At 46.8% G+C, this 20585-nt stretch overlaps 2 protein-coding genes across 5 annotated transcripts in view; one reads left to right on the plus strand and one right to left on the minus strand.

The window, feature by feature from the left end:
- The window catches only part of LOC123577311 (guanylate cyclase 2G-like), a 56754-nt gene extending 42101 nt beyond the window's left edge, over positions 1-14653 (minus strand). Inside the window, 4 exon segments of the mRNA XM_045439396.1 lie at positions 421-768; positions 2197-2278; positions 2280-2591; positions 14456-14653. Of these exon segments, the coding sequence (XP_045295352.1) occupies positions 421-768; positions 2197-2278; positions 2280-2591; positions 14456-14653 (940 nt within the window).
- ACSL5 (acyl-CoA synthetase long chain family member 5) overlaps positions 12948-20585 on the plus strand; it is a 43412-nt gene continuing 35774 nt past the window's right edge. Inside the window, exons 1-2 of one of the 4 annotated variants that reach the window (XM_045438908.1) lie at positions 14635-14639; positions 19937-19941. Coding sequence is in view for 1 of the 4 variants with exons in the window: in XM_045438906.1 (XP_045294862.1) it covers positions 15389-15521 (133 nt within the window). In the remaining 3 variants the exon portion in view is untranslated. Of the gene's footprint in view, positions 13115-13504; positions 13618-14634; positions 14640-15278; positions 15522-19936; positions 19942-20585 lie in introns of those variants that run through there. The other 3 variants (XM_045438907.1, XM_045438905.1, XM_045438906.1) reach the window with 3 other exon arrangements.

Consider the following 20585-nt stretch of genomic DNA (forward strand, 5'->3'; position numbering starts at 1 on the left):
TTCACTTTACATTAAAGAAAAAATAACTTTATGGGGCGCCTGGGTGGCGCAGTCGGTTAAGCGGCCGACTTCAGCCAGGTCACGATCTCGCGGTCTGTGAGTTCGAGCCCCGCGTCGGGCTCTGGGCTGATGGCTCAGAGCCTGGAGCCTGTTTCCGATTCTGTGTCTCCCTCTCTCTCTGCCCCTCCCCCGTTCATGCTCTGTCTCTCTCTGTCCCAAAAATAAATAAACGTTGAAAAAAAAAATTAAAGAAAAAATAACTTTGTTCTTGGTGGTGCTTTTATGTATCATTAGTTTTGCACCATTTCCTTCTGCTTTTTACATCCATAGAAAAATGAAGAGTTCTTAGTTTTTTCCAAACCATCTGCTTTCCTATTTGTCTCTACAAACACAAGCAATGGAAGACTCTTTCCTACTTACTTCTGACAATCAATGACACGCTTCTAAGTTTCTCTCGAAGGAAGGCTGGATCGCTGTTGATGTATTTCACACTGGCAGCGATGGTGAAATGGGATTTGAGTCCGTTCTCTACAACCTTCCATAATTCATCCACTCTGTCCCAGGAGGAAGTCCCAGAGTGACCTCCAAACATCCCAATGTGTTTCCAGCCCAAGTACCGGAGACTTTTCTAGAGCACATCACCAATTTTGTGCCCGGGCGGCACAAGTTTCACATACGTGTCGTATAAGTTGTCCTCCAGTTTTGCAGTTTGTCCAACAAAGTCCAACACAGGGATGTTCCACTCTGAGGCCAACAAGCCAGTAACCTTGAAAGAAACCAAAAGGATGCCTTTCCATAACTCGGTTTAGGCTACACTCAAACCCCATTGGAAGGTGTCTGCGTAAACTTTGGATTCAGTGAGTCTATGGGTCAGACTGAATCCTCTCTTTTGGAATATTGATGATAATGTCTTGGATCCATCTTCAGGATGCAAAACCTCAAAGGACAAGAATAACGATAGCGAGCATTTATTGATCGATTTGTTCCTTATTTACTTCTCAATACTTTTCATTAGGGTCCTACTATTTACAAGGAACTGTGGAGATCTTGCTCTTAAAGGAGCTTGTGATCAACTCTTTCAGGAGCTAAGGCATATAAAAACAGTTTAGAATTAAGTATACCATTCAATACTTATCGGCTATAGATTTATAGGAGTTAAGTAAGAAATTACTTCTGATTTGGGAATTGGGGATATGAAGGGTCAGGGTGCAGGAATGAAGACACACTCCATGGCCTTTGAATTTGCCTTTGGAAATTGGATGGCTCTGGAAAGCTAGAAATATGTCAAAGGAAAAATTCCGGAAGAGATCAAGATCCAAGTTCAAATGTGAACTTCATTTGTTAGCACCCAGTACTGATAGCTCCCCGGTATGTTTGAGAGTGAGGACTGTGATGTTCCTTCCTAGTCAGCTTTGCATTAACACCTGTCAGAGACGGGATGCCAAGGACTTCCACAAAGCTAATCTCATCAGCTAAACAGCTACAAGTCATGTGTTTGTCTACTTTGCTTGCTCTGGCTTACTGCAATCTGTCATACTTCACTCTTTGCCGTTTACTTTTACGATCGCTGAATAATTTATTACACACACCAAAGGGAAATCTACACAAGCAAATGATATTTTTCTGTTTGAAACGAAGCATTTACTTTCCACTTACTCTTTGTGAGCCATGTGGCTGACAGCATTAGAGTGAATAAGAAGGGTCTTCGTACAATAGCACCAAGTCTACACAATCAACAAGTTAGGGAGTGAACTAATAATTAGTGATTTGAAAGGCTTTCCTTAAAGAGAATGTTAACTGTTATGATTAGATGGTCTCATTACATCTCAAAGAAATGGTACTCAAGACCTACATAGTTAGTATGTATAATGTCACCCTTGCCAAGAGATTATTCCAGTCTGTACTATCATTTTAATTTTTTTAACGTTTCTTTCTTTTTGAGAGAAAAGAGACAGAGTGTGAGCTGGAGAGGGGGCAGAGAGAGGGGAAGACACAGAATCTGAAGCAGGCTCCGGGCTCTGAACCATCAGCACAGGGCCCGACGCAGGACTCGAACTCACGAACTGTGAGATTGTGACCTGAGCCAAAGTCGGCTGCTTAACCAACTGAGCCACCCAGGTGCCCCTGTGCCATCATTTTAAAAACCATCCCTTCCAACGGACACTCAGCCAAAGTTCGAAAGGCTATACTCTATCTCTGCTGCTTCTGAGCATGCTGGTCCGAACAGGGCAGGAATCCGTTCTCTCTGGCCCTGGTTGGTGAAAACAACAAGAGACTCTATTGGTGCTACAGGTTGAGTTGGTATAAGTGAACTCCCAGCTGAAGTTTCCAAGGTCCACTGTCTCTGAGTTGATCTTGTCCATGGCAATCTGGAGGCCCACACCCAGCTTTTGCACGCTGAATGGGTGAGAGATGTTCCAGGGGGCCTGGAAGCCCATGGTGAGTTTAGCAGCCTCAAGCCAAGTCACCAGCATGCTGACCAAGAGTGTCAGAACTAGTGTTGGGTGGGCAACATGACATTCAATCCCCCAACGGAGCTCAGATCTGAGGTCTCCGCACCTACCCTGGGAGCCATGGATGACAGCTAACACCTGTATCACAGCAGGAGCCTCCTGACCACTCAAGGCAGGAGTTTAAATGATTGTGCAGAGTTCCCTGAGGACCGCAGCTTGCTTTCCAGTCAGTGACATTAATTAACCAAAACCTTCCCTTTTCAGAGTCTGTCCTAACACCTCTAGAAGCAGCAGTGTTGAAAAAAGAAACTGGGGCAAGGAGTCATCAAAATGGGTCCAGTGACACCTCTGACAAAATTCATGGTCCTGGGAAGGTCACATAACTCCCACTCCATCTCCACTAGCCTTTTGCTAGTAAAATAAAAATCACCAGAACCACTCAAGTGTGGACAGATGCCCTGGGCTGGAATTCTGATTTCGCCATATATTGTGTGACCTAGGACATGTTACTTCCCATCTCTATGCCTTCATTTCCTGATCCATGAAATGGGGGTAAGATTGCAAAGGGATCCTCACCAAACTGACATGGTAAGGATTAAAAGTGATCGAGTGCCCGACATAATATCTGGGCAAAGAGCCGTTTCGTCAATGTTAGATGATGGTGGTGATTGATGATGTTGATATCATTATCACAATGATTATTATCACCTGCTGAACCTATCTTCCAGGCAATTCTTCTAGATTAAGTGAAGTGATGGCTGTGAGTGGGATTACCAACAGCTAGTATAGTCTGTATCCCTCACCCAGGCCTAGGGCACCAGGGAGATGTTACTGATGGATGAACACGAACTCTCCCGCTGTGCAGCTCAGGGAAGAGCTGAGGACAGGTCTTTGTTGATGAATTTTATGTGATATATTACATGTATAATATTTTACAGAGAAATTTTGCTTTACATTGCAGGGATGGCAGGCCCCTTGGGGAGCCATCGCTATCCCCAGGTAAGATGACCCAGCCACCAGCTGGGCAAATGCTCATAAGTATAAATGGTTCAGTCCCCATCTACCATCAGCCTTCTTCTAGATCCCACTGGCAGAGAAGGGGCTGGCATCTCCAACTCACCTCGGGATTATGTATTTCGGCACTGTAGGCTTGTTGTGATTCTTTTTTTTTTTTTAATTTTTTTTTTTAACATTTATTTATTTTTGAGACAGAGAGAGAGAGCATGAACAGGGGAGGGTCAGAGGAAGAGGGAGACATAGAATCTGAAGCAGGCTCCAGGCTCTGAGCTGTCAGCACAGAGCCTGACGCGGGGCTCGAACCCACAGACCGCGAGATCATGACCTGAGCCGAAGTCGGACGCTTAACCGACTGAGCCACCCAGGCGCCCCTTGTTTTGATTCTTAAAGCTTGATCTAAGGACCACCTACCTCAGTCTCTCCTGATGGTCAGATGTATAGATTCCAGGCTCCCAGTGCAGACCCTCTGAACCAGAATGTCTTGGGTTTATCCTTGGAATCTGCATTTAACAGACCCTCACATATCCCCAGGAACGCTAAGGTTTGAGAGACTTTGAGACAGTCTGAGGTGAGAGGAAGGAAAGGATAGCCAATTCATTATCTATTTACCTGCCTTCAGTATCAAGCCCCCAGGATGGGACTACTGAGCCTTAGGTCTAGCCTACCTCAGAGGTCCATTTTCAAACCTGTGCATTAGAGGGGTTGCTTTTCTCCAAACCAAACTCATCATAACTAGTTCTTCACCCAGTTACAGATTCTCTCTCTCCTTTGCTAGGACAGCTCTGTGTCAATTGGCCAAAAAAATCAAGTGTGGACTCCCGTGCTCTGACCATAGTTAGAATTCCATGAACCTCTTTTACTCCTATGCTTACCAGATGTATGTGATCCTGGGAAAGTCAGTTACATCTGTGTCTTAGTTTCTTCAATTTCGGAAGAACACAATAACACCCCTTACAGAAGGATGTTGTAAAGATATTATGAGATTACCTAATTCCTCAGCACAGTGCTCTGCATTTAGTAGGAACTCAATAAAGGAACATCCCTGATGGATGTATCATTGCACCAGTCATGTCAAAGCTAGGAGTCTGGATATGTCTTATTACATACACTGCATTCCGTCTCCCCCTCCCATATACAAACTTCTTAAAGCTCATAATCCCACTCTAGATAATTTTAGATTCTTCACATTTACAGAGTGTCTTTTTCTGAGAAACTCTGAAGCCAAGACGACTGTATGTGTCCCCTTTTGGATCCTTAGATCCAACACAGTGTTGGGCCTTTAAACATGCAAATTAATATTAATCATAATAAGTATAAATATGTTTTGTATTTGTAAGTGCACACAAGTGGGTATGGTCAAAACCAGAAGGAGATACCAGTGAGGTTCAGTGTTGGTGAGGGTCTGATAAACAGACACACGCTGCTTATAGAAATGTTAGTTGGTAGCAGTTTTTCAACATGCATCCAAAAGCCTTAGGATATATGCATTTTTGACTCAAATTCCACTTTTGGGGATCCATCCTAAAGAATAAGATCATACGATAAAACGTAACAATGGCACTGTATACCTGAAACTAATATAACACTGTATGATAACTAAACTGGAATTAAAAGTAAATTTTTAATCTAAAAAATTAGAGATGGGGCGCCCGGATGGCTCAGTCGGTTAAGCGTCCGACTTCGGCGCAGATCATGATCTCGCGGTTTGTGGGTTCGAGCCCTGCATCAGGCTCTGTGCCGACAGCCCAAAACCTGGAGGCTGTTTTGGATTCTGTGTCTCCCTCTCTCTGCCCTGTCCCACTTGCGCTCTCTCTTTCTCTCAAAAATAAATAAACGTTAACAAAAAAAATTGTTTTCAGTTAGACACAAGTTTTATGTCTAACAGTAGGGGCCTGGATCAGTAACATGGAGCAAAACCATATGATCGAGGATCATGCAGTCATTGAAAATGATATTTTAAATGTACATTTATTGACTTAGATCGTATTAAGTGAGGAAGCACACTATAAAAGTGGGATGTACCGTATTCCATTTTTATTTTCTTAAAGGAGGCACACAAGTTTGTATAGCAAAGATTGCATACACCAAATCACTGTAAGTTGCTCTCTCTGGATGAGGGAAATTATATGGGTGTTTTTTTCTTCTCTTTACTTTCCTTCTCATGTTTTTTGTCTTCATGTCTGCAATGAGAAAGAAAAGTGAAAGTTTTGATTAGTAATAAACCCTCCAGGGGCCTCTGGGTGGCTTGAGTCAATTAAGCATCCAGACTCAACTTCAGCTCAGGTCACGATCTCAGTGTCATAGGATCAAGCCCTTTGTCAGGCTCTGCGCTGGGAGTAGAGCCTGCTTGAGATTCTCTCTCTCCTTCTACCATTCATGCATGCTCTTTCTCTCCCTGGGAGGTGGGGGGCGGGGGACAAATAAAAACTAAACCCTACAGACTTGGATTTGGGGAGGAAAAACATGGGCTCTAACTCATGGTATCTGAATTCTCAGGCCAGAAGAACCTCACAGAGGCCTGAGTCTACACACCTCTAGGCACCTGGCTTACCTCCGTAGGCTCTGATCATTCTCTGCTGAGCTCAGTCCCTTCCATTTCTCCATTGCCCTCAGAGTGGGAAAGAAACAGATGCAACCGCCCAGGTAATGGCAATCATCATGTGGAAAGGTGGCCATGGTTACGGACCCACCCACTTTGTGTGAAGCGTTTGGCTGGAGTGGGAAGTCCTGAGGTTAAAAGCAGATTAAGGGGCCCATAGGCACTGTGGTGTCAGGGAGGAGGCACGCGGTTCTCCACTTTGCTTCCCCAGCCCTCCTCCACTCTAGGAGATTCTCATGCCGGCAAGTTACCAGTGCCACGGTGGTGGATTGGGGCAGCTACATTGTTCCACCTGATGATGGTTTAAAACAAAAGTAGACTGTGCATGGCCAGCAGAGGTACAGAGTTTGGTTCTCTATGTCAGTGGGGGTAGTGCTTTGATTCCTAATTACTTTATCCCATCTCTATTTCCTAAAGAGAGTATTGCAGAGGGAGGGTTCTTTTAGCCTGACTTATGGGTTCCTCAATGCTGACCAGCCTGGGCCATAAACCAGATTCAGAGCCAGCTGTTCAATATCCATGATCAGGTGAGATTAGCTGCGTCCAGGGTGGTAGAGTTTTAGTAAGACCTCTGGCTTTTTTTCTAGCGGCCTTCCCTCCCCTCCTGCTCCCTCCAGCCCCCACCGTCTCCTTTCAATTTATAAATATGTGGCCTAATCATGTGTAGAGAAGAAGTAAAGGTTTGGAATGTGCGGATCTGAACTTGTCCAGAAGCAGAAGAAGGTGTTGGAATACAACAAGATGAGCCTGTAATCACCTTGAGGGAAAGACCGAAGGAGAGGCAACCATCACCCCCGTTCTCCCACACTCTCTCGCATCTCGTTGTGTGTTCTCAGCAAAGGCATCAACCTCGGGTTTTGCCAAGTAAATAAGACTGGATCTGAGCCTCTGTTTTCTTATTGGTGAAGTAGGAAAATGGCAGGGGCCAGAGCCCTTTGACCTTGCGAGCTTCTTGTCCTAAAACCCTAGGACTCTGGTAGATTTCTAGCGAACCAAGTGCTCCGTGCTTGATGATGGCAGCAAGTTTCGTTCCAGGTCCTGCTTACAGGTTCCTAAATGAAGCATTCCTGGAGATCTAGCACACATTATACTAGCCATCCTGGAAGTAAGAGCAAGGAAAAGGTAGCTGTTAACCTCTTCAGTGTGAACTTTCAACTTCCTCGTTGTGTTCTCAGCTCTTGTAAATAGTTGTGATGCAGTCAATACAAAGCTTCTAGTAAGTAAGTGTTTGACGAGGCATAGGAAAGGGGAGAAAAGGTTGAACTTGTGTTTCTCAAAACTGAAACAAGGCAGATTCCTTGGTTCCAAAGCCATTCCTTTAGTTAACCATGAGCACGCTTCTCCTACCAGGTCAAGGATGGGCCACTGACCTTGGCTTTCTGAGGGAGACATGCCAGTCATGTGTCTGAAAATGTTTACGCGAGGGGCAAAGATTCCTCTTTCACAGGGACGTGACCTCTTACATACCTCAACCACCTGATATTTATTCTGTGCTGCTAAAAGACTTCTTCTGACCTGTGATGTGGTGTTCTTTCTCACACCTGTTTCCACCAGGAACGTGTCTTGACACCTGGCCAGTGCTTTTCACCTTCTAGGGATTCTGATCAATACTTTCAAATTTTCTTCTGGCTACAGGGATAACCTGAAGTTTAGCAGGTGGGTCCAGCCTAAATGCCATATTTCTGATCTGAATATTTATTTTGTGGTCTTCAATCCTATCTCCCGGATGAGGGCTCCTGACCACCCCCCCCAAAGTAAAGCCTTAGCATGAAGAGCCAAAACATTCAGACGGGATGGGGGAGGGGGGGGAGGGCAGCTGTCTGCTCAGTAATCAAAGATCCTAAATGATTAACAGTGATACAATTACTTCCCAAGCCAGTTTCAATCAAATTGTAAGTTTTCTGAGAACACCTTTGTGCCACAGTGTCCCAAACACTGAGCAAATAAAGAGCCTGCCCCTGCCTTAATACATCTTTCTCTGGTGAGCATACACTTAACTCCTAAGCACGATATGCTTCTCCATCCAATAAGGGGCCGGCTGGTCATCTGGGGAGCCTCTCTCTGGTATGTAATCATGTGAAGCAAGGCAGGATGTCCCTTCTGACTCCTCCACCCTCTTTGGCTTCTTGTCTGGAGAGACCAGAACCCCTCCCACTTCCTGATATTCCTGAACACTCATGTGAAAAGTTCCCAAATGGCTCTCTAGCCACACACTCAGGATTGTTCTCTCATGCAGAGAGCCCAGTGAACCAAGACTGCGGAGCAGAGGACCATGTCCTTGAAGGCATGGTGAAGGAGGTATTGGCATACCCCCCCGAGTATTGATGTCCCCCATCTACTGTTTGTCACCCACTCTCCTGGAGGACGCAGTGTAGTGAGTTGGTTGGGAGCACAGGTTTGGAAGGAGACTTGAGCTCATTTGGACAAGTTATGCAGTGTCTAAACCTTGGTTTCCTTATTTGTAATTATCCTGATGAGCTCACGTGAGGATTAGATGGAGTCCTAGGTGTAGGACACACAGCACGGTGCCTGGCATGGAACAACACTCAGGGAATGATAGGAATGCTAGCAGTTTTATAATAAGGGACTGTTGATTCAGTTAGGGTCATAAACTCTGTTGGATGTGTAAACCAGGGGTACAGGTAGAAGACCCTGCTGCCTTTAAGTTTATCCAGAGCAGTTATAACACATTTGCTGCTGCCGCTGGGTGATGCCACCTTTTGTTTATATTCCATAGGCATCAGGCCGAGGACTTATGGGCCTAATCGGTGTTGTTGAAGGAAAATACAGTGCGAGCCACATACCTAATTTTAAATTTTTCAGCAGGCATAATTACAAGAGGTAAAGGAACAGGTAGAATTACTTGTCTAGTGCATCCTAAATATTATCACTTCAACATGTAATCAGCATTTTAAAATCAGGGATGTTATGCTACTTTCTTCAAACTAAGTCTGCAAAATTCGGTGTGTGTTTTGTACACCTCTAAACATAGACTAGACTCATTTCAAGTGCTCAGCAGCCATATGCAGCCCCTGGTTACTGTATTGGACCACACAGATCTCCATTTTCCCTCTGAGCTACCTTTCTAACCTGCCAGGAAACAGCGATGATTTTTATGGGGTTGTTGCGGGCTCTGGGACTTTAGAGCTGACCCCTCTCCTGGGGATCTCTCCACTTTCTGTCTGATTCAGAAACGCTCTTGGAAAGCTCTTGCTAACAAAGGAGAAAGTTGCCTGTGTCACTGTGTTCCAACCTTGTTGACATCATGAACCTGAGAATAAGTCTGTGAGGCAATTTGCTGTGTGTGTTCTTTGGGGGGGGGGGGGTGGCCTATCTGGGGTTAGGGAAAACTTCTTATTGCAATCTGTGCAAACATCATTCTCGTCAACCAAGTGCTTGTGCTTGAGTAACACTTCCTTCCCACAAAGAATGAGCAAGCGGGCCTCAAGAGCCTGGGTGTCCAAGCTGTCCATGACCCAGGTTGATGAAAACGAGCTGGGGGCCAGCTTCTCCCACGTGTACAGTGATGCCCCATGGCACAGGATTGATAGCAGGGCCCAGCATGGAGCTGTGACAACTGAGCAGAACAACCTGAGGTTTGCGCAGCTGGATGTATAGTGTATTGGCCCCTCTAGTTGTGTGAAGTGAGGCCGTGCGTGGGAAATGAGCTCAGTGGCAGGAAGGATATCCAGGCAGATAAAAAGCCCTTCTGAGGAGGGAAAAGGTAGCTGTTGTTTCATCCTTGGCATCAGAACCATATGGATGGTATTGTGTCCTGCTTCCTCGAGGACCATGGTTCTTAATTTTCTTTGGGAGACCAATGAAAGTTCCCAAGATAAGTGTGTGTGTGTGTGTCTGTGTGTGTGTGTGTGTGTGTGTGTAGTTATATATACACAAGATTGCATAGGGTTCATCGAATGGATCATACTCATAGATACACCCTTGAACTCTGGACTCCAGTCTACTTCAATTCAATATCTGACTCTGAGACTCTGTCCGCTATTAGCCACGTGCCTTGGGGAAGTTAATTGGCCTCTCAGCTTTTCTTCTGCAAAATAACAACTTCTTCATGGAGATGCAGTGAGATTAAATATGATAATGCAGATGAAGTTCTTAGAACAGCGGTATCCCACGGGAGGTGCACAGTAATGTTCATGAACATCTCGAATGCCTTCAGAAAGGAGCTGGCATGAGAACCTTGGGTTGCTACCTGGCAAGGTGTACTTTGAATGCCATAAGCCTTTTGAAACATCAGATAACCAGGGAAAGGGTGGGTATGGAGTTCTGATAACTGGAATGGCTGATTAAGGCACTCTTGGTAGGAGTTTAAGGAACTTTGCCCCTTCCTTTTCACATCTCAGTAGAAGGGTAAACTTCAAAGTTAGCTCTGCCATGTGGGAAGCTAAAGGTCAGTCCCTCACAGTCCCCCACTCTGTGCCACCACAATATCTTTCCTATCCCGCCACTTCTAGAGAGGAACATCTCACCTTTCTTTCTGAGCCATCAGTATTAAGTTAACATGAGTAGATTCAGTTGATAGGTCTAGAACTCTTCTCTTTCTTCTTGGGTCATGTTGCCCTACTTCTAAAGACTTGGATTAGCTGTTAGAACAGGCAAAGGTCCTTCCTAAATAAGTGTTCTTTAAGCCACGAATCGTAACTGCCCTTGTCACGGGCCCCAATAGCCACCGAAGGTTTGGATGCTGAGGGCAGCGTCCCCGTTTATACCTCATAGGTTTGTTAAAAGATAGATTGGGAAAGTTTTACAAACTGGGAGGAGCTTCATCAATGCACTGTGGGGCTACTTAAGAAGTTGACCTGCTTATAAGGTCTGTCTTTCCCTGCTTTCAAAAATGGGGAAAACCTGGGTTCTGTTTCTAAAGAGCTGTCAGCCCCTATCCTGAGATGTATCTTGGCTTTTTCAAGGCTGTATTACAAAACCCTAGAGTATTGGCTCCTGGTCTTCTAGAACTGTTGTGTAGGCGATTTGTCGTTTCTCTGTCCCTACCAAAGGGGAGGGCATGTAAACACACTGACCAGAGCACCATGTGTGAGTGTGTCCGAACTGTAGCTGTTGGGTTGGACTCTTCACATCTTGAGCACATTGCCTATAAATGACCTAAAACAATAACTAAGGTTTGCACTTTGTCAGGGTTACGGGAGCTCAAACCCAGAAGGAGTTTGCTTGTATTGAATTCTAAATGCATATGGCTGTGGGAAGGGAGGGAGAAATAGAGGATGTGGTATAGAAGCCTTAGCTCACACGTGTTTTTGTGAAGTGAGATGCTATGGGAAATAATGATTTATCAAGAGATGGGGCAATGGAGACCTGGCTTCCGGACTCCCCTCTCCTACTAAAGTCCATGCCTCAGCTGTTTCTCATTTTTACTGTCTCAGGTACCCTAAGAATAAAGCTAAGTTTGTTGGATCAAGTGATGCCCCCTATATGCCTGTGCTCATACCCACATGGCTTGTCTAGTTGTCATGCTGTGTGGCTTTGATATATATTTACATGAGGAGTGGGGCAGGGAATGGCGATACGTCCTGTTATTGCCAAAGCGCTACTCTGGGACTGGTCTGCCTACTGACCTTGAGTAACACCTCTCTTCTGGAGCACACGGTGAGTTCTACTCTGTGCCAAATGGCCCGCCCCGCTTCCCAACTGCAGGGTCACCATAGCCAAGACTACCCCAAACACAGTCCCTCTTGACATCTCAACAGTCGGGCTCATTGAAGGCAGAGTGGCTCCGAGTGTGTTCCTAGCATCGTTCCCAGACCAGCAACATTCACATCACCGGGAATTATTAGAAATGCAGATTCGCAGGCCCTAACCCAGGCCTACTGAATCAGAAGCTCTGACACCAGCTGTGTTGGAACAGGCTCTCCAGGGGGTCGTGATGTTGGCTGACGTCTGAGAACCACCGGCTTGGAGTAACTCGCTCTCCAGCAGGTATGCCGTCAGTAGGCTGCTAGTTAACACAACTTGGCATGAATGGCCTCAGTTCTAGTTGAATTGTATCTCCTTTAGTCACTTCTGAGAAAGCCCCTTTCTTTCAGGTACTAAGGCAGGACTAGGGCTGTGTGCAAAGAAGTGACTTTCAAGAATTAATGCACCTAAGACCTGGATGAGAATGTGACCTAATAAGACCTCGCTGGTAATGTGGCGGCCACTGCTTCCCACAGGAGTCAACAGGCAGCGGTACTGGCTTCTGATTTTGATATTACTGGCTGCTTGACTGAATCCAATGAGAAGAAACCTAGTGCAGCATTTCCACGAGTTTCTGCTGGCCCGGCACACAAGAAATCCATGGGAGGTGCAGCCTGTATCCATGCTTCTGCATTCGAAATATGACCCAGGTAGGTTTGTCCCTCGGTCTGGATGCTAGAGTCACTTGCCTTATCGCAGTGTCTTGGAGATGTTCTAATTCTGGAGGGGTCACTGGCCTCTTCTAGAAAAAGGCCGATCTCGAAATGCAGACCTCTCTTATCTGATCCGTAAAGTCCTAGCTTGAGCCAATTAACGTGGCTTCTCATGTTTTGCTCAACCACAACTCAAGGAACGAGTTTTCCCTCTTGTGCGCTAGACCTCCCTCTTGCTATCACGGTCTCAGGGACTCTGTCCCAAAGGCAGATGCCAAGCCCTGTCTGTCCACTTTCTTTCCCCTGAGGTATAAGCTTTATAAAGGTTTTGCTTGTTGCATGTTAGCTTTCTGAGCAGAGGGCTGTCTTTTTTCTTCTCCTTCCTCTTAAGCCCTTGCATAACCATCTCTGTTTTAACCTTTTGCCAAATTCTATGCTTCTCGCTGTTGGATGTTATTTCAAGTGTTGGAACAGGTAACTTCTACCTTTGAACCTCTGTTGCAACAGGCACAAAGGTTCCAGGAGAGTCTTTGGTCACTCTCAGGGCAGCACGCATTGGCTTCAGATGTGGCCTCATCGCAGGAGCTGAGGAAAGGACAGAGGTGTCTGAATGTGGTGCTGAACCAGTGCAGCCGGCTGTCAGGGGTTCATTTCCTGGCCCCGGGAAGTGAGCCTATTCCTACGAGGTAAGCTGCAATAACACTATCTACTCTCTGGTTTCTACACCGACAGGATGGCAAGGGCAGGGGTGGGGAGGGAAGACACATGTTTCTCCTCAGCCTTGGAGCTCTTTTACTATATGAAATTACATTTGGTTTAGTAGTAATCTCAGCTGACTTGTGGGGAGGCAAAGCAGAAACCAAGTGGAAAGGCGTGGAGACATCAAGGCTATGTGAATGCTGGCAGGAGGTGGATTTGGGAGAGAAAGTTGTTAATTTCACTGAATCCAACTAAAATACACAAACATTTTAAGAGTTACAAAACCAAGATGTATGTCTCCTTCATCTTCCATTCAAAAATTTCTGTGTCAGGATGGTTACAAGGGCTATTTGCCAGCTGCTGATGGCAGGGATTCCCATTTGGAAGGGACTTGGGGGGAGAGAGTCCTCAGCAGACGTTCCCTTGGGTGCTGAGTTCTGTACTAGGTGTGTGACCTGTGTTACTTCATCTGCTCACCACCTTCTAGAAGGTAAGTGGTATTGTTCCCATTTCATAAATGAATAAAGTGTCTCTGGGCTGTTCAACAACTTGGCCTGGGCTACCTAGTTCGCAGGTTGTGTGGCTAAGACTAGACTTCGGACCAGTCCTGTCGCCCTAGGCTGCTGCTATAGAATACAGAATTCTTGTGTTGTCAAAACCTCCCGTTATTTCCTGAAATCTTGGGAGTGTTATTGACGTGTGCATACGATCGAATGGGAATGCCACTCTGCTAGAATTTGTGAATGATCGAGGCACTTCTCAACTTGAGTACCGCACCTGGAGGAAAATAGTAAAAAGTAAATTAATTAATTAATAATAATAATAATAAAAGGAAACGCTCATTTGGCCCTGAGCGCTCTTCATTCAGCTGGTAAAAGAAGCCAGCACTCAGGGTATTAGAACAGCTGAGACTTAACATCCATTCTGCCATTCTCTGACCTCTGCTGGATGGAGCTGCTTCTCAAAGGAATGAGCTCCTGAAACTAAGCAATGCCAAGTATCCCTCCAGCCACGAAATGACCAATAAGCTAGACTGACAGGGTGGCTAACCTCCTCTTCCCGTACTTGGTCTTTCTTCTACGTCTAAAGTGGGGCTCCTGTGGGGCCCAGGGATCAGGTGCCATTCTCTGAGATTGACCTGGCTCACCCTGGCTGCTTTTTAGCTTGGAGGCTTTTAGGATCTCTTCTCTGTAGAGCGAAATGAACCCTCGTCTAGCTTTGGTAAAGGGTCAGGCTTGTGTCAGACTTCCCATGAGCCTTCCTGAAAGGACCACTGGGCATCTGGGAGGTAAGGTGGGGGGTGAGGAGGAAGAAGCCGGAGAACTCACGATTTCTGCCTCCGAATCCGAGAAGGGGAGCTGCTGCGCCCTTTGGTGGCCACAGCCCGAGGTGAATCCTCTGAAGCTACGATAGGTTCTGACATCCTGCAGACCAATCTCCAGGACCCTTTTAGGGGTCTGCACATTCGGAACAATTTTTCCAGTAACACTGAGAAGTGACTTGCCTTTTCCTGTCAACTGGCTCATGCACGTACAGTGGGTTTTCCGGAAGCTGCAAGATACGAGATCAACTGGACAGCTAAGGACATACGTACTCGTTGCCTCCCTGTGGTTTCAAAAGTTCCCAGCTTTGATTGGAGGTGAAGGAGGCAGCAGAATCGATTTTTTAATTTAGATTTCAAGGTGTGAAAAGGATGGGCAGATGATTGTGTCAGAGGAAAAGAACAAAAGCTCTCCGTCTGGGTCACTGTCATTGCTGGTTACACTGGCTTTATCAGAAGCGCTTGGGGACTGAGGCAGGTGGAGGGAGGACGGAGGTTGGAGGAGGGTGACACTGTGCCAGGTGCCCCACCATCGGGAGGGATGCAACAGCGGGCTGGACCTTCCTGTCCTGGGAGTCGAGGCGGGGAGCGGTGTCCCCTTTCTGGCATTGGTGCTCTGCTCCGGGCACCTCAAGTCAGTCCAGTTTTGTTTTGATCTTCATTTCAAGGTAGTCAGTCACAGGAGCCAAGGGTGAATGGTGCGATTCGGGCTGGCTTTTGTTTCAGCCTTTAGGAGCTGGGGTTAAGGGCTTTGAAAAGGAGCCAGGCAGCTTGGCGGCTTTTCTCCTCCTGCTCAGAACGCTTCCACTTTCAGTTGTGAAAGAAAAACCAGGAAGTGAAGTCCCGGAGCACGTTAGAAAGCCTGGCCATGGCCTGACTCGGGACAGCTCACACAGGGCACAACTGGGGACGCTGGGAGCTGAGCCATCCCTCTGCATGGATGCTCTGGAGCCAGCCTATCCTTGGAGGAACTGGGGGTGAGGGAAGAGGGACAAGGATTCCGTGCCAGGAGGAACCCGGAGCCAGGAGACCCCATTTGCAGGAAGCGCCAACAGATGCGACCCCTTCACAGGGTAAGGGGACCTTCCTGAGGGAGTATTTAGCAAGGGGTCTTGTGAGCATGGGGCAGAGGTGAGGGGCCGCCCCAACCCCTAGCTTCAGCCAGTCTAGAGCCTGCTGTGTGCCTGGCACGTGTCAGCACTCTCTCTCTCTCTCCCAGCTCTCTACTGGACACTTTTAAACTGTCCTTATCAGGAGGGGTGAAGGGAAGGGGGAATGTGGGGCATGTGGACTGGATTTTCTTTCACCTGTCTCTCTTGGAGGAGATGGACCAGAACCGAGGCCTCTTCGGTTTTCATTGTGAAATTTGACTCCTTCCTATGGTGAGAGCTAATGGGTGAGGGAGGGATGGATGGTTTCTGAACGGACCTAGATCAGTTTTAAGGGGTAGGGCCACATGTTGAATCTAAGGTGAACTTCAAGGACTTGGCGGGGGGTTGGGGGCGCCTGTGTGGCTCAGTCAGTCAAGCATCTGACTCTCGGTTTCTGCTCAGGTCATGATCTTACAGTTCACCAGTTCGAGCCCCATGTCAGGCTCCGTGCTGACGGTGCGGATTCTCTATCTCCCTCTCTGATATCTCTCTCTCTCTCTCAAAATAAGTAAACTTTAAAAAAACAAAACAAAACAGTGAGCTTTGGGAAGGGACTCCACGGTTGGGGATTGCTACCTTCTGTGGGTATTAATCTTCTTTGGTGGTTTGAAAAGTAAGATTGAATCTATCGATCTATCGCTCCAATTTGTAGATGATTGGTATTCTCTAACAGCAGCAGAGTCCTAAAAAATAAGACAATTTGGGGCGCCTGGGTGGCGCAGTCGGTTAAGCGTCCGACTTCAGCCAGGTCACGATCTCGCGGTCCGGGAGTTCGAGCCCCGCATCAGGCTCTGGGCTGATGGCTCGGAGCCTGGAGCCTGTTTCCGATTCTGTGTCTCCCTCTCTCTCTGCCCCTCCCCCGTTCATGCTCTGTCTCTCTCTGTCCCAGAAATAAATAAACGTTGAAAAAAAAAAATAATAAGACAATTTAGGGGCACCTGGGTGGCTCAGTCAGTTGAGCATCCGAGTCTTGATGTTGGCTCAGGACATGATCTCACAACTGTGGTGTTGAGCCCTGTGTCAGGCCTGCTTGAGACTCTGTCTCTCCTCCTCTCTCTGCCCCTCCTCCACTTGCATGCATGCTCTCTCTTAAAATAAATAAACTTAAAATAATAATAAAATTTCATTTGATTTTAAAAAGATTGATTTAGAGACACCTGGGTGGCTCAGTCAGTTAAGCATCTTTCTTCGGCTTAGACGATGATTTCATGGTTTGTGGGTTCAAGCTCCACGTCAGGCTCCGTGCTGACAGCTCAGAGCCTGGAGCCTGCTTTGGATTCTGTGTCTCCCTCTCTCTCTCTCTCTCTCTCGGTCCCTCCCCTGCTTGTGTGTTCCCTCTCTCTCTCTCTCAAAAATAAATAAACTTAAAAAAAAAAAGGTTTATTTAGTAAAAAAAAAAAAAAAAACCAGAATAATTGGTTTCACTTGAACACTCCCTTTCTACTGCAGCATGAGCGTTACTCTGTAGTGGTCCCTTCCAATTGATGACTATTTGAGATGAACACAGAATCCTCTTAGAAGAGGCATGGTCTAAATTCTTGTGGGCGTCACTTGTGTGCTTCACACAATAAAAGGAACAAAAAATTAGAACAAGGGCCAGAGATATTTATAGAACAGGCGGGTCATAGAGTTAAATAGATGGTAGGTAAGAAAATGCAGATGGTGGGGTCTCTAGCAAAATGCAAGGTAGATGTGCCCCCAGATAGAAACACATTCCAACTTAATTTAAAACAACAACACACGGCTAAGGCCAAACAGAATATTTCAGCCAGGTATTTGGCTAGGTCCTGACCTAACAGAGTCTTCTCTCTCAGGCTATATTCTAACAGTTCAGGGCAAAAACACCTACTATAATATTCGTATATGATCGAATGCCTCCGTGCTAAACATGCAGTGAGGGCCACAGATTCTATAGAGAGGCTCGGGGTCCGAGAATGAATGGAGAAGAGGAAGATGAGGCCAGTTAGAGTTAAGCACCAGCTCACAATAGCTGCTCTTAACATTGCATTAAGGCAACCTTATGACATGGATGGTTTCCCCATCTTACGGCTGAGAGAATTGGCTCAGGGAAATAAGTAGCTTTTCCAACATCAGAGATCGAAGCTGTCTGTGTGACACGAAAAACCATGGTCCAACCGTCAGGTGCAGAGTTAGCCTTTCTTCAGATCTCTTAGAAAATTGCATTCGTGAAAAGGTTTTCCTGTGCGGTGACCTGGGCAGATCTTGACTTGACATACTTATTAATGCTTCTCAGGTTGACATTTTTCTAGAAGTGCCAATGTTACAGCTACCGTTCGTTGACTGTTTCCTCTGGGGCAGGGCTGGGCTTAGTCTTGGCGGGGTTATCTTTTAATCTTCGAAACGGTCCTGGGAGGCAGGTGGGTTGTTTCGCAGATGGGGAAACTGAGGCTTACAAGTACAAAAACTGGACACACTCAAGGAAAGGCAGAAACTGGGATTTGAATCCTGGCTCGTGTAGTACCGAAGGGCAAACTGTGCCTCCGTTCCAGTGAGTCTGGTCTAGTTTAGTGAGGAAAGAGCTAGAAACTGGGAGAGATCTCTCTTTTGAAAATCCTTCCTATTCAAATCCGTAGACAAAGAAAGCAGATTGGTGGGTGGTGCCAGGGACCGGGAAAGGAATCGGGAGTACCTGCTTGATGGGCCCAGGGTTTCCTTTAGGGGTGATGAAAGTATTTTGGAACTAGATAGAAGTGGTTGATTCCACAAAACTGTGAATGTACTAAATGCCACGAAATTATTCACTTTATTTGAAAGAAACTGTTTTTTGCTGTATTTTTATTTTGGAGAGAGAGAGACAGAATGCAAGTAGGTGAGGTGGAGGGGCAGAGAGAGGGGGAGACCCAGAATCCAAAGCAGGCTCCAGGCTCTGAGCTGTCAGCACAGAGGCCAACTCGAGGCTCGAACCCACGAACCGTGAAATCAGGACCTGAGCTGAAGTCGGACGTTTAACTGACTGAGCCACCCAGGTGCCCCCCTCCCTGAAATTACTCACTTTAAATGGTTGATGGTATGTGAACTGCACCTGGGAAAAGAAAAAACAATCCTCTTGCCTCTGGGAAGGTGATTTACCAAACCAGGATTTGGCAATTGTTTACTAACCAGGAATGAAGTTTCTGTTCCTGTCTGTTTCCTATTTTTGGCCAGTAGATGCATGGACCCTCGGCTGGGGTGCAGTCTGAGGTGGTTCTCGTGCGTGGCAGCACCCTGCAAGGGGGACCTGTCCCCAGCAGCCCTGAGTCAGCCGTCATTGTTCTCAGCGCACCTGCTGTAAATACGTCCAGGTCTTTATCTCTTTTAAGCAACCATGCCTCTGCCTCGAAAAAGGGCTCTCTCACTCACTCTTCCCCAGGACACAGGGCCTGATAGTTCCTAGGCTCTTACTCCATGATGTCTCAATAAATACATGAGATTTGGAGTTTGGAAGGCAAAGCAGCCCCTGTACTTCTGTGGTCAGGCCATAGTATTGACCCTCTTTGGGGGAGCTGGTAGCCAAACTCTGGGTCTCCGTGGGTCAGTCTCCTCTAGGATGTGTGAAGTGATGGGTAGCTGTGGAAGAGGATGCAGGGTTGGGGTAGGGTCGGAGGAGATAGCTGGGTCAGAATTCAGAGGTGCATCATGCCCTCTGCAACGAGAAATCCTTCGTTTAAGTAGAAACGAGGAGTTGTTAAGACCTTGGCTCACAAGGTGGAGGGCAGTGACAATATGAAGGTCTTGGTTTCTTCTCTTTCAGGAAGCCTCCGGGTAGGACACCTGGTACTTGGCCAGGAGTCCGGAACGGAGGGAAGCGGAAGTGGGAAAGAGATCCCGGCTTCCTGAGGACCTCTCATGACCAGCAGTGCCTAGAGGGCTCCGATACAGTACCCCTTTTAAGTAGGAACGGTTACCTGTCCCCTTTTGCGTGCAGTTGAGGGAAACTGACGCCATTGACTTTATGTAGCTATCCCCAGGGCCACGCGAGGGGTAGGGCTGTTGCTCTGGCACCTGGAAGGGCAATGGCCTTGAAAGTTTGTTGCTGTAAATGAGACTGTTGGCCATAAAGCTTGTTGTTTGCACTTTGAATCCGGTGACTTATGACCGGCGGCCAACCAGGTAATTTGAGGGCTGACTCTGCAGGAGCCCTGGCAGGAAGGCCCCTTTCACAAAGTTTCAACTCACTGTTTTTCTCCTGCATGGGTGATGGGGGCCTAGCACTTTGTCCAGACTATCTTTTTACAGGCTCTCTTATCAAGTCCCGTGAACTTCTGGTGCTGATCCTCCTGACCCCCGTTCTCATAATGAGCAACGCACTTGGGAAGCCTTGAGGGGTGTTTTTTGAGACAAGGTTTTCCTCAGGGTAGGGCTGCTGGGCTGTGGTTTGTTGGTAGATTAAGGTTGACTGTGTCAATCTGACACCCAGATTGGGGGTCAGCCTATGGGTGACTCAACCATCCTATGGTGTCTTCATGGACCGAGTTAAGAGGCTTGTGGTGTTTAATGTAATGAGGGCTTTTTTGTTAAATCCTACTCAACAGGGCAAGGCCTGGCACCCTAGGGCTCTCTGGTATTTATGAACTGAAATGGCTCTAGTTGAGTTGTATAGTGTCTCCACCAGGCACCAGATACTGTCACCTTCAGTCTTCTTGGAGGCTTTTTCTCTCCCACCTTCCTTTCAACTCAAGATGGATCCTCTACCTGCATCAGAAACACCCCTTCACTATTTCTCTTCCCCAGGTATCATGCTTGTCCCACATCAGCGCCTTTAGTCGTACTCTACCTCTGCCCCCACATCTGGGTGTTCCCCTCCCCTCCCTTCTCTGTGGAAAAAAAAAAAAAACAGAGAGACAGAGATGACAGTTGAGAAAGATGGTTTGGTGACAGAATCATGGTTAGAATCCTAGTTGGGGACTTATTAGCCATTGGCCTAATTGGTGGGGTCATCCTCCTTGATTGACCCCGGAAATGACACCACTGGCCATAAACCTAGGA

The sequence above is a fragment of the Leopardus geoffroyi genome, chromosome D2 (genome assembly GCF_018350155.1).
Source record: "Leopardus geoffroyi isolate Oge1 chromosome D2, O.geoffroyi_Oge1_pat1.0, whole genome shotgun sequence".
Lineage (NCBI taxonomy): Eukaryota > Metazoa > Chordata > Mammalia > Carnivora > Felidae > Leopardus > Leopardus geoffroyi.